Source organism: Ranitomeya variabilis, chromosome 8 (assembly GCF_051348905.1).
Source record: "Ranitomeya variabilis isolate aRanVar5 chromosome 8, aRanVar5.hap1, whole genome shotgun sequence".
NCBI classification, from domain to species: domain Eukaryota; kingdom Metazoa; phylum Chordata; class Amphibia; order Anura; family Dendrobatidae; genus Ranitomeya; species Ranitomeya variabilis.
Window position 1 is genome coordinate 124,539,051 of NC_135239.1, and position 12,792 is coordinate 124,551,842.

Sequence of the window (12,792 nt, forward strand, 5' to 3'; positions counted from 1 at the left end):
TCTTCTCCTTGGTCCAGATCCGACGATCTCCAGGCGCAAGTGGGGGCCAATACCGTGGGGGGGGGGTCCGGCGTCTAGCCGCTGGGAGAACCACTAGCGGCCGGCATGGGCCGCTGCAGCACTTTTACAGCCGCAGCGGCGAGTTGGTTCCCCGACAGCTCCAGATGAAGCAGTCGCCGAGTGATCACGGTGCCGGAAATCTTGCACGGGGCGGCGAGACTTCCGGGAATGGGGGATGGACGACTTCACACGCGCATCCTTTGCATGGCTTCCGGAGCTGGAGCGCTGAACGGGAGGCGAGTACACGCGCCTCTGTACTCTCTACCTTCTTGGACTGATGCCAACCCCCGAATCCACTGAAGATAAGAGCGCTGGTCGGCAGGGAGACCGCTGGGCAGGAATCGGAGCAGAGGCTTCGCCCGCTGCCAGGGCAGGTTTTAAAGCTAGGCAGCTCTTCATCCACTCCACTCCGTCCTCTTCGCCGGCTCTTCTCACAAGCTGCTGCAGTAAGTTGGCTGAATCCATCTTCTTTCTTCATAAAACGCTGCAACGGGCAAAACCGAGGAAAACTGGCAAATTTATAGCAAAATTCTCCCCGCTCTTTACACCAACTGACCAATCAAATTGCATAGAAAAAGAAAACTGGATGAAACCAGAAATAACCAGTACGTGACACACAGCTAACACTTAACCTTTGACCCACAATAAGTGTGAATCAAATGGTGCTTCACAGGACACCTGTATATAGATTCAGAGAACAAATTAAATTAGTAGGGTCCGCGTTCCCATGCGACCTCCCCTATACTGTGCCACGGAGGGGGGGCTTACAGGAACTAAGCTGAGGTCAAAAGTATCACTGACAACGGAAAGAGCCCAATTGAGGCTATTTAAAGCCCTCCCAGAACCAGAGAGAGGCCAAAAGCATAAAACCCTGCAGCACAAAAACAGAATTCACATACAGACCATGACAGCGAGTTTGCTGGCCAATCAAACACAGTGATATTTTTGTTTTTAAACCAGGTATTGGTACTTTTGGCAGTGTGTGCCAAGTACTGCTGGAAAATGACATTTCCATGTCCAAAAAGTTTGTCGGCAGACGGAAGCATGAAGTGCTCTAAAATTTCCTGGTAGAAGGCTGCGCTGACTTTGGTCTTGATAAAACACAGTGTACCTACAAGATGACATGGCTCCCGAAACCATCAATGATTGTGAAATTTTCACACTAGACCTCAAGCAGCTTGGATTCTCTCTCTCTCCACTCTTCCTCCAGACTCTGGGACCTTGATTTCCAAATGAAATGCAAGATTTACAATGCAAGATCTGAAAACACCTTGGACCACTGAGCAACAGTCCAGTTCTTTTTCTCATTGGCCCAGGTAAGACGCTTCTGGCATTGTCTATTGGTCATGAGTGGCGACACCTGTAGCCCATGTCCTGGATAAGTCTGTGTGTGGTGGCTCTTGAAGCAATGACTCCAGCAGCAGTCCACTCCTTGTGAATCTCCCCCAAATTTTTGAATGGCCTTTTCTTAGCAATCCTTTCAAAACCTGCGGTTATCCCGGTTGCTTGTGCACCTTTTTCTACCACACTTTTTCCCTCTACTCAACTTTCCATTAATATGCTTGGACACAGCACTTTTTGTGGCTTACCCTCCTTGTGGAGTATGTCAATGACTGCCATCTGGACATCTGTCAAGTGAGCAGTCTTCCCCATGATTGTGGAGCCCAGTGAAACAGACTAAGGGGCCTTAGGAAGCCTTTGCAGGTGTTTTTGTGAATTATTGTGATTTACTGAGAAAATGATTTTTGGGTTTTCATTGGCTGTAAGCCATAATCATCATCATTAACAGAAAAAGACTTGAAATAGATCAATCTGTTTGAAATGACTCTATACAATATACGAGTTTCACTCTTTGAAGAACTGAAATAAACTTTTTGATGATATTCTTATTTTGAGAGAAGCACCTATGATTTTGTATTATATATATATACCGTATATACTCGAGTATAAGCCGAGATTTTCAGCCCAAATTTTTGGGCTGAAAGTGCCCCTCTCGGCTTATACTCGAGTCATGATCGGTGGTGGGGTCGGCGGGTGAGGGGGAGAGGGCGCTGAGGCATACTTACCTAGTCCCGGCGATCCTGTCGTTCCCCCTGCCCGTCCCACGGTCTCCGGGTGCCGCAGCCTCTTCCCCTGAGCGGTCACGTGGGACCGCTCATTAGAGAAATGAATAGGCTGCTCCACCTCCCATAGGGGCGGAGCCGCATAATTCATTTCTCTAATCAGCGGTGCCGGTGACCGCTGATAGAGGAAGAGGCTGCGGCACCGAAGACCAGCTGTCCGGGGGAAGGAGCGGGACGCCGGGAGCAGGTAAGTATCGCATATTCACCTGTCCTCGTTCCACACGCCGGGCGTCGCACCATCTTCCCGGCGTCTCTCTGCACTGACTGTGCAGGTCAGAGGGCGCGATGACGCATATAGTGTGCGCGGCGCCCTCTGCCTGATCAGTCAGTGTGGAAAGACGCCGGGACCGGACGCTGAGGAGCTGCAAGCAAGAGAGGTGAGTACGTGTTTTATTATTTTATTGCAGCAGCACAGCTATGGGGCAATAATGGACGGTGCAGAGCACTATATGGCACAGCTATGGGGCAATAACGGTGCAGAGCACTATATGGCACAGCTATGGGGCAATAATGGTGCAGAGCACTGTATGGCACAGCTATGGGGCAATGGTGCAGAGCACTATATGGCACAGCTATGGGGCAATAATGGTGCAGAGCACTGTATGGCACAGCTATGGGGCAATAATGGTGCAGAGCACTGTATGGCACAGCTATGGGGCAATGGTGCAGAGCACTATATGGCACAGCTATGGGGCAATAACGGTGCAGAGCACTATATGGCACAGCTATGGGGCAACGGTGCAGAGCACTATATGGCACAGCTATGGGGCAACGGTGCAGAGCACTATATGGCACAGCTATGGGGCAACGGTGCAGAGCACTATATATATGGCACAGCTATGGGGCAATAACGGTGCAGAGCACTATATGGCACAGCTATGGGGCAATAATGGTGCAGAGCACTGTATGGCACAGCTACGGGGCAATGGTGCAGAGCACTATATGGCACAGCTATGGGGCAATAATGGTGCAGAGCACTGTATGGCACAGCTATGGAGCAATAATGGTGCAGAGCACTGTATGGCACAGCTATGGGGCAATGGTGCAGAGCACTATATGGCACAGCTATGGGGCAATAACGGTGCAGAGCACTATATGGCACAGCTATGGGGCAACGGTGCAGAGCACTATATGGCACAGCTATGGGGCAACGGTGCAGAGCACTATATGGCACAGCTATGGGGCAACGGTGCAGAGCACTATATATATGGCACAGCTATGGGGCAACGGTGCAGAGCACTATATATATGGCACAGCTATGGGGCAACGGTGCAGAGCATTGTATATATGGCACAGCTTTATGTGGAGTATCTATGGGGCAACGGTGCAGAGCATTGTATATATGGCACAGCTTTATGTGGAGCATCTATGGGGCCATAATGAACGGTATGGAGTATCCATTTTTAATTTTGAAATTCACCGGTACCTGCTGCATTTTCCACCCTAGGCTTATACTCGAGTCAATAAGTTTTCCCAGTTTTTTGTGGCAAAATTAGGGGGTCGGCTTATACTCGGGTCGGCTTATACTCGAGTATATACGGTATATATATATATATATATATATATATATATATATATATATATATATATATATATATATATATATATATATATATATATATATATATATATATATATATCTACTATATAATTGTCTAAGGGTCACTTCCGTCTTTCTGTCTGTCCCTCTGTCTGTCTGTCTGTCTGTCACGGATATTCATTGGTCGCGGCCTCTGTCTGTCATGGAAATCCAAGTCTCTGATTGGTCGTGGCAAAACGCCCACGACCATTGTCACGACCAATCAGCAACGGCCATAGTCTGGCAGCGAAATGGCCGCTGCTTTACTGCCCTGCAGTCAGCGCTCACACAGGGTTAACGCCAGCGTTAACGGACTGCGGTGTAACGCAGTCTGTTAACGCAGCTATTAACCCTGTGTGACCAACTTTTTACTATTGATGCTACGTATGCAGCATCAATAGTAAAAAGATCTAATGTTACAAATAATAATAATTTAAAAAAAAAAGGTTATTCTCACCTTCCGACGTCGCGCGCTGTCCTCGGCAGTGCAAGTGGTAGGTTCCGGTGCCAAGGATGCTATGCGAGAAGGACCTGCCATGACGTCACGGTCATGTGACCGCGACGTCCTCACAGGTCCTGCGCTCATACCAACCGTGGGACCGGAAGCTGCCGTGTGCACCGCATACAGGCGCCAGGACTTCAAGGGGCCTTCGGAAGGTGAGTATATGTTTATTTTTTATTTTAAGTCTTTTTTAACCATGCATATAGTGCCCACATTGCGATATACTACGTGGGCTGTGTAACATACTGCGTGGGCTTTGTTATATACTACAACTCTGTGCTATATACTATGTAGCTGGGCAATATACAACGTGACTGTGCAATATACAATGTGACTGTCCAATATACTACGTGGCTGTGCAATATACTACGTGCTATGTGTTATATACTACGTAGCTGTGCAATATACTATGTGGCTGTGTCGGTTCTGTTATATACTACGTCGACTGTGCAATATACTACGTGGCTCTGTTATATACTACATGGCTGTGCAATATACTACGTGCCTGTGCAATATACAAAGTGCCTCTACAATATACTACGTGGCTATGTTATATACTACGTGGCTCTGCTATATACTACATGGCTGACCAATAAACTACATACCTGTGCAATACACTACGTGGCTATGTTATATACTACGTAGCTGTGTTATATACTACATAGCTCTGCTATATACTACGTACACTGTGTTACATACTACGTAGCTATGTTATATACTACGTCGGTTGTGTTATATACTACGTCACTGTCCTATATAGTACGTAGCCTGTGCTATATACTGCCTACATATTCTAGAATACCCGATACGTTAGAATCGGGCCACCATCTAGTAATATATATATATATATATATATATATATATATATATATATATATATATATATATATATATATACTAGGTGGTGGCCCGATTCTAACGCATCGGGTATTCTAGAATATGTATGTATATAGCAGCCACATAGTATATAGCACAGGCCACGTAGTATATAGCAAATACGTGGCCTGTGCTATATACTATGTGGCTGCTATATACATACATACATACATACATATTGTAGAATACCTGATGCGTTAATCCAGGCCACGCGATATATAACAGTGGCCACGCAGTATATAACACAGCCCAAACAGTATATAACACAGCCCACGTACTATATAACACAGCCCACGCACTATATAACACAGCCCACGCACTATATAACACAGCCCACGTACTATATAACACTGCCCACGCAGTATATAGCAGCCACGCAGTATATAACACAGGCGACGTAGTATATAACACAGGCCACGCAGTATATAACACTGGCCACGTAATATATAGCACAGCCCACGCAGTACATAACACAACCCACATACAGTAGTATCTAACACTGGCCACGTAGTATATAGCAGCCACGCGGTATCTAAAACAGCTCACGTAGTATATAGCAGTGTGGGCACCATATCCCTGTTAAAAAAAAATAATTAAAATAAAAAATAGTTCTATACTCACCCGCCGGGATACAGCAAAGCTCTGGTGATGCGCGCGCAGCTGCCGCCATCTTCCGTTCCTAGGATGCAGTGCGAAATTACCCAGATGACTTAGCGGTCTCGTGAGACAGCTAAGTCTTATGGGTAATTTCGCAGTGCATCTCTGGGAACGGAAGATGGCGGAGGCCGCGCGCAGCTCGGAGGACTACGGAAGGTGAGAATAGAAAGTTTTTTGTTTTTTTATTATTTTTAACATTACATCTTTTTACTATTGATGCTGCATAGGCAGCATCAATAGTAAAAAGTTGGGGACACACAGGGTATTAACTTTTTACTATGCGGCATAACGCGGTCCATTACTGCTGGCATTAACCCTGTGTGAGCGGTGACTGGAGGGGAGTATGTGGGCGCCGGGCACTGACTGCAGGGGAGTAGGGAGGGACTAATCGGACTGTGGCCGTCGCTGATTGGTCGTGGCAGCCATGACAGGCAGCTGGCGAGACCAATCAGCGACGCGGGATTTCCGTCACGGAAGTTGCAGACAGAAAGACGGAAGTACCCCTTAGACAATTATATGTATATATAGATACACGGTACATGTACATATACATATACATATATATATATATATATATATATATATATATATATATATATATATATATATATACACACACATATATATATATATATATATACTACACACATATACATACACAGACACACTCACAATTTTTGTATTGCTGTAATCACGCAGACATGGATAATTATGATTCAGAGTTATTTTTACCATAAAATAAATGTCAAAATAAATCATGGCAGAATTGCATTTTTTTCCAGTACATTAAATTGTATCACTTAAAAGTACATATTGTACTACAGAAAACAAGCCCTTATATGTCTATGCATCAACGGAAAAATAACAAAGTTACGGCTCTTGGAAAAGGGAAGAAAAAACGAAAGAGCAAAAATGAAAACAGGCTGCAGAGAGAAAACAAGAGAGGCAGCCTTCTTCCTCCTGTAGGAGAGTTAGTTTGCATGGATCTATAACACACATGCTACTTATCTGTTAGTTATGCTAGGTAGGAAAGGCAAAAAAAATTAGGACCTTGATAAGATCTTTGGACTCCTGCACTTTTCCTTGAAGTGCCTGAGCCTCCATCCCTGCTTTCTGTAGATTTGAGGCCTGCTGCTCCAGCAAATTTTCATAATGCAATGCATCCTGACCCTTTTTTTTAACCAGATTCTGTAAGGAAAGAATATAAAATGTTTAGAACTATATATTTTACTTCGGTAAAGTTAGAGCAGAAAATAAAATCAAACATTCTCCTGCCATTATACCAGGGAAGGGTGCAGAAATCATACAAAACTTTGCACAATGAAAACTGATCATTTGTTTCAAATAGTCCCAATAATTGCAACATATAAAATGTTTAGAAATGAGATGACTGCCTTGTTATACCGATGATCGCACCGAAGGCTAAAAATGCTTGTGTGCTTCAGCGAAGAAATGGGTCTGGCAATAGCTCATCTCCCACAAGAACAAGGGAGCAGACATTCAATATAACAGTATCCTTCTGTCCCCAGAGTTGGTGGTCTCCATACACTGGAGTCATACCTAATGTGTGAGCACCATTCCACTCTAACATCACTAAGGCCTAATTCAGAAAAGCAATGTCACCAGGATTCTGGAGTAAATTGCTCGTAAAAGTCTAAAAACTTTGGCGCAATGAGAGGTTGAGCAAAAATTTGGAGACTTTGGCATTTTTAAGTTCATCACAAGCTCCGGTGTTCTCTATGCCAGTCACTGACTGGAGTGAGATCTCAGGTGTGGATTACTAGTCTAGATGAATCTGGGACAAACTCTAAAAGTTATTACCAAAATCAAAAGTTACCATTTATCCATTGGGGACTTCTAGTTAAGTATAGTGCTCGGCTACTTCTGTCAGTCCCACAGACTACGAACACACAAGAGGTTGCGCATGGACACCTTAGCCCCATTCAACACTAGGGTCTGTGGAGCAAGGTTCCCAGAGCTCCATTCTTGGGAATGCTGGAAGTCCCACTGGTCATATCCCCAACGATCAGTATGTTATCCCCTTATGATAGAGGATAATGTAGGATTCTGGAAAAATGCTTTAATCTAAATATTAATCTACATAATTAACCCTTTTCTCCAGCCCATTAGCAGTGGCTTAAAAGCAATTCAGAGCAATAATGTAATTTAATTACACTGATCTCATTAGTTTAAGAGAAAATCCAGATAGCCGACTCAGAAAGACCATATTAACCATTTCGTGCTCAGATTGGTTCAGACCAATTTTTGCATTTTGGTTTATATTTTTCACAACTATCGACTTATTTCATGAAGATGTTTCACCAGTCTTCTCATGAAAAACAACTTCAAATGTTGCAATCTATGTGGGCAGAGTTGGGGCAGGCTAGGGTGTAGAAAAGGCCACACAACAAATTCATGAAAAGTTGTGGCCTACCTTACTTTCCAGTCAGAAACTGAATGGAGTAAGATTTCTGTCAGAGAAGAATGGAGATGCATACTAGCGGTAAGACGCAGCTAATTCATTACATTTCGGCTATGTGCACACTTTGCGGATTCCACTGCGGATTTTTCCGCAGCGGAATTCCAAAATCCGCAGTGAAAACCCGTCGCGGTTTTTACTGCGGATTTATCGCGGTTTTTAATGCGGATTCTTATGCAGTTTTTCATCTGCATTTTCCTATTGGAGCAGGTGAAAATCCGCAGAAAAAAAGTGACATGCTGCGGAATGTAATCCGTTTCTGCGCGGCTTTTTCCGCAGCATGTGCACAGCGTTTTTTGTTTCCCATAGGTTTACACTGTACTGTAAACTCATGGGAAACTGCTGCGGATCTGCAGCGGTCAAATCCGCTGTGGATCCGCAGCAAAATCCGCAAAGTGTGCACATAGCCTTCCTCTTAATTAGCGGCATCTTACTCCAGTACAGCCATCGCTACGGCTGGAGCGTACAATGCCAGCTCACTGAACCCAGCCCTCTAGTGTTATTCATCCTAAACATGAGCAGATGGAGCGTACAAAGTCTAGATCAAAACAATGATACGCCACATTGTGGTTAAAAACACAGTCACATTTATTTAGTTATTGCAGTTAAAAAAAATGCCTCTCATAAGCTTCTACCCTGTACCTCAAATATGGCAAAAAAAGGCTGACCACTGACCGCTGTCAGTAAGGAGGGGGTTAACACCTCATGTTTGTCCAATGCTACAGCTAGGGATGTCCTACACTGGGACTGGGGACAGAAATGGGGACATTGATAAAGTAACAAAGAGGATGAAACCATTTCACTTGAAGGCTTAATTTTAGCAGTGTTTTTGAAGAATTTTCTTTCAGGCAGAACAGTGCAAAGGCCACGCTATTATTATTATTATTATTATTATTATTATTATTATTATTATGTGGAAATTCCCAGAGCCAGAGCTGTAATGATGGACAGGTATATGTAAAGTAGAGGCAGCAGGTTTTATCATTTAATCTGAGAGTTGTATAATGTAGAGTCAGGGACCCCGAGTCCAGTGATGTGTCACTTACTGGGCTGCTAGATGTAGGATTTATAAAATATATGTTCTATCAGCAGGAGATCACCACTAGAGGACTAGTAAACCTGCTGCCATGTAGTCCTCCATAGTCATGAGCTTTGCATAACCCCTCCCTCTACACTGATTGGCAGCTGTCTGCCTATGCACATACATACACAGGAAGCTGCCAATCAGTGGTGTGGGTGGGGTTGTACAGAATTCACCACTCAGAGAACTGATAGATTTGCAGCAGATAAAAACGAATTCTCAAAATGACAGCAAGCAGCTCAGTAAGTGACACATCGCTGGAATCAGAGTCTCTGCCCCTACATCATGCTGCTCTCAGTTTGGGTAGAAAAAAACATAGTGACATAATCCTTTTTGAGATGATAGTTTACTGTTTATTACATGGTAAAATTCTAAGATTGGATATACTCATGTAACCACCTTAACATGCTTTTTAGGTATAAAATTAATGACCGCATGGGTCAAGACCCAGAGTCAGCTGAATTCACATTCCTGTGAACCTCTTTTAAATCTCCCCGGCGCTGTTACGCCAATTCCCAAAATTAATGACAGCATGGGTCAAGTCCCAGAGTCAGCTGAATTCACATTTCTGTGAACCTCTTTTAAATCTCCCTGGTGCTGTTACGCAAATTCCCAAAATTTTGGCCGATTCCTACTGCAACACCTGCATGAGAGTCAGGAGGCCCCATACACATATATTGTGGCCGACCCGGCGTTTGCCGAGTGGGAATTCCAGCACAGGGTCATGAAACCCCCGACAGTACTGGATTGCCTGCCCCAATTCTATAGAGGTACTAGGATGTGTATACATGGGGGGGGTGAGGTGATTTACAACTCGCTGAACAATATGCAATTTATCAATTTCTAATTACAGTATATTCGGCCGCTTGGTCTGCACACTCACGTCAGTGCTTGTCCCCAGTGCCGTTCACATTTTACTCTCTGAAATGGTAAACTTCATAGGGAGGCAAATAACCCCATACGTAATTGGAGTGTAGAAATGGCAGAGGATCAGAAGGAAACCACCAGACCCCAGGAGAAAATGCACCATCTCACCAACTATCACGGATGCACCAAATGTGCCTGAAGGTAAAAGGCTTCCCTGTGCAACAAGCCAAACGATATAAAAGGAGTATATACAAGGTGTGGCTACTATGGAAACATTTTTAACACATCCTGTTAAGGTTTTTCCCCCTTCTTAGGCCGGAGTCACACTACTGTATAACACATGAGTGCTACGTGATAAAACAGGGTCTAGCACTCGGCCCAGTGTTATTCTATGGGGCAGCTCAGATCTGCGATTCATTTCTATGCTGTGATTGGCAGCGAGACCCGGCACCCATATAAGTCTATGGGTGGGTGTGAAACATTGCACTGCACTCGGATATCACTCAAGTGCAGCGCAATTCCTGCTGACGCCGGCAGCAGAGGAGATGGAGAAGTTACTTTCTCCATCTCCTCTGCTCCTGTGCTGCAATACTGTCATGCGAGGGGATCGGAGCACTGACACTCGGCTCACACTCGCAACAGAGCAGGAGCTGAGGGTCTTTAGAATATCGCATCCCATGCTCTCGCATCAGACGCCATAGGCTAAGGGACCCCGGCCTTAGACAATAGCTAGACGCATGATTGCATACATATACAAGTACATAAGTAAGTGGAGGGATAGTGGTATCCTATGTAAAGTGCAAGGTATCTCACCCAGAGCACGAAGAGTAAAAGATGAAGTTTAGTACCTGCATATCAATTGGAATGTAATCTTCATAGACATTGTACCACAGTTCATGAAGATCAGAAATCTCAGTGAGGAAGTCTTGAGACATTTTTGGAGAGGTTTCGCTTATATTGTCCGGGAAGCTGATCCCAGTGTTTGACACGCTGGACTGAGCACTATTAAGGGTACTAGTCGATTTTATGATTGAACAACTTTTTATAGGTATTTTACTTCCCTTTGGACTCTGGACCGGTTTGTAGTTGAACATTTTCACAAGACTGAGTGCTAGATCTAATTTTCTTATATATCCAGATGTGCTACCAGCATAGGTACATGAAGAGCAATGACACTTTAGATTGTCCATGTTTGATCTGACTTTCTCCTCAGCTTTTTGTAAGTTACACCCTGGATCCTTGATATCTGGAAGTGATTCAGCAGAATGAGCAGAAGACAATCTGTCCAAGCCATCTCCATCTGACAAAATCTTATCGTTTGTAGCCTCATTTTCTGAAGTATGAGGAATGGTTACCAGATTATTATAAGTGCTGGTGCATGTGGACATTTGACCAGAAGAAATATTCTGAGCTATCCTCCTAGGTACTTTGCAAATGGCTTCATAGTCCGAATCAGCCACTCTCAAAGAAGAACATCCATGACATTTCCTCGGGACAGCTGTTGTGCCCTCGTGGTGTGAACAATGCTGAATTTCTTGGCCAGCTTCCTCCAATTCTGTCCAGTATTCAAATCCAGAAAAAGCAAAGTCTTCCTGCAGAAGAGCTGTATAAGAGTACTGCACTTCAGAAAGGTGTGCAGCCCTACCAGTACCATCCCTTGCCCTGGCCTCCAGACCCTCTTCATTGTTGTGTTTGATGTAGAGGCTAGCTAAGCAATGTTTAAGTCTATCCTTCTCAGAAAGAAGCTTCTGTAATCGATCAATTGAGAGGGCTTCAATGCGCGCAATCACCGTATCGAATCTGTAGAAACGTTCAAGCATAAAGGCGCACTTACTGCAGGCAAATTCAGCACTGCCGTCACGTAAGATTTCCTTACCCAAAATGTGGGATAATATCACTTGAAGATTTAGTTTAGCAGTTGAATGAAAAATCCATCTCCGCTGATTTCCACAAAGTTCTCGGCTACAAATCCTGCACACATCTTTCATCTTCAAGTCCAACATCGAATCTGAGCTTTAAATTTGCAAATGCCACTTAAATCAGATTTGGAAGACGCCTGAAGCAGCAGTAATAGAGGTAGCAGTTGTTATGCGGACTTGCATTTGCACGTAATTCTATATTCCTGGAGGAATTCCATACCATGGGCGGGTTATACGGTTTCTTAACACTTTCACTCAAAATATCTATTAACAGAATTGCAGTAAATTTCGGCCTTCTCTTACTTGTCCTTCAGATAATGGTAAAAAAGCTGTAGTGGAGGAAAGAAATGACAATGAAACAAAATCCTGCCATGTATCTTTCTAAGCCCACATATCCCTCAGCTCGAAAAGTAAAGATGAAGAAAGCAAACAATGCTATTACCAGCTGTCTGCTCAATAAGCCATAAAAGAGTGGTCCCAGAAAGTCCTGTGTTATCCACAGGATGACAGGTGGGCTCTGACTGCTGTGACCCCACTGACCTCAAGAACAGCAGTCTTCTGTACATTATAATTGGTGTGCAGAGTATTCAAGACCACCATCTATAGGTCCACGAAAGCAGTAGTGAGCATGTGTGACCACAAATCCCAC

General features: G+C 44.2%; 1 protein-coding gene across 2 annotated transcripts in view; it reads right to left on the minus strand.

Moving 5' to 3' along the window:
* The window catches only part of PDE4DIP (phosphodiesterase 4D interacting protein), a 1,987,893-nt gene that overhangs the window by 1,959,812 nt on the left and 15,289 nt on the right, over nucleotides 1-12,792 (minus strand). For both annotated transcript variants that reach the window (XM_077276217.1, XM_077276216.1), the window contains exons 2-3: nucleotides 11,073-12,472; nucleotides 6,848-6,985 (exon numbers count right to left, since the gene is read on the minus strand). In XM_077276217.1, coding sequence (XP_077132332.1) covers nucleotides 6,848-6,985; nucleotides 11,073-12,227 — 1,293 coding nt within the window. In that variant the 5' untranslated portion in view covers nucleotides 12,228-12,472. The remainder of the gene's footprint in view (nucleotides 1-6,847; nucleotides 6,986-11,072; nucleotides 12,473-12,792) is intronic.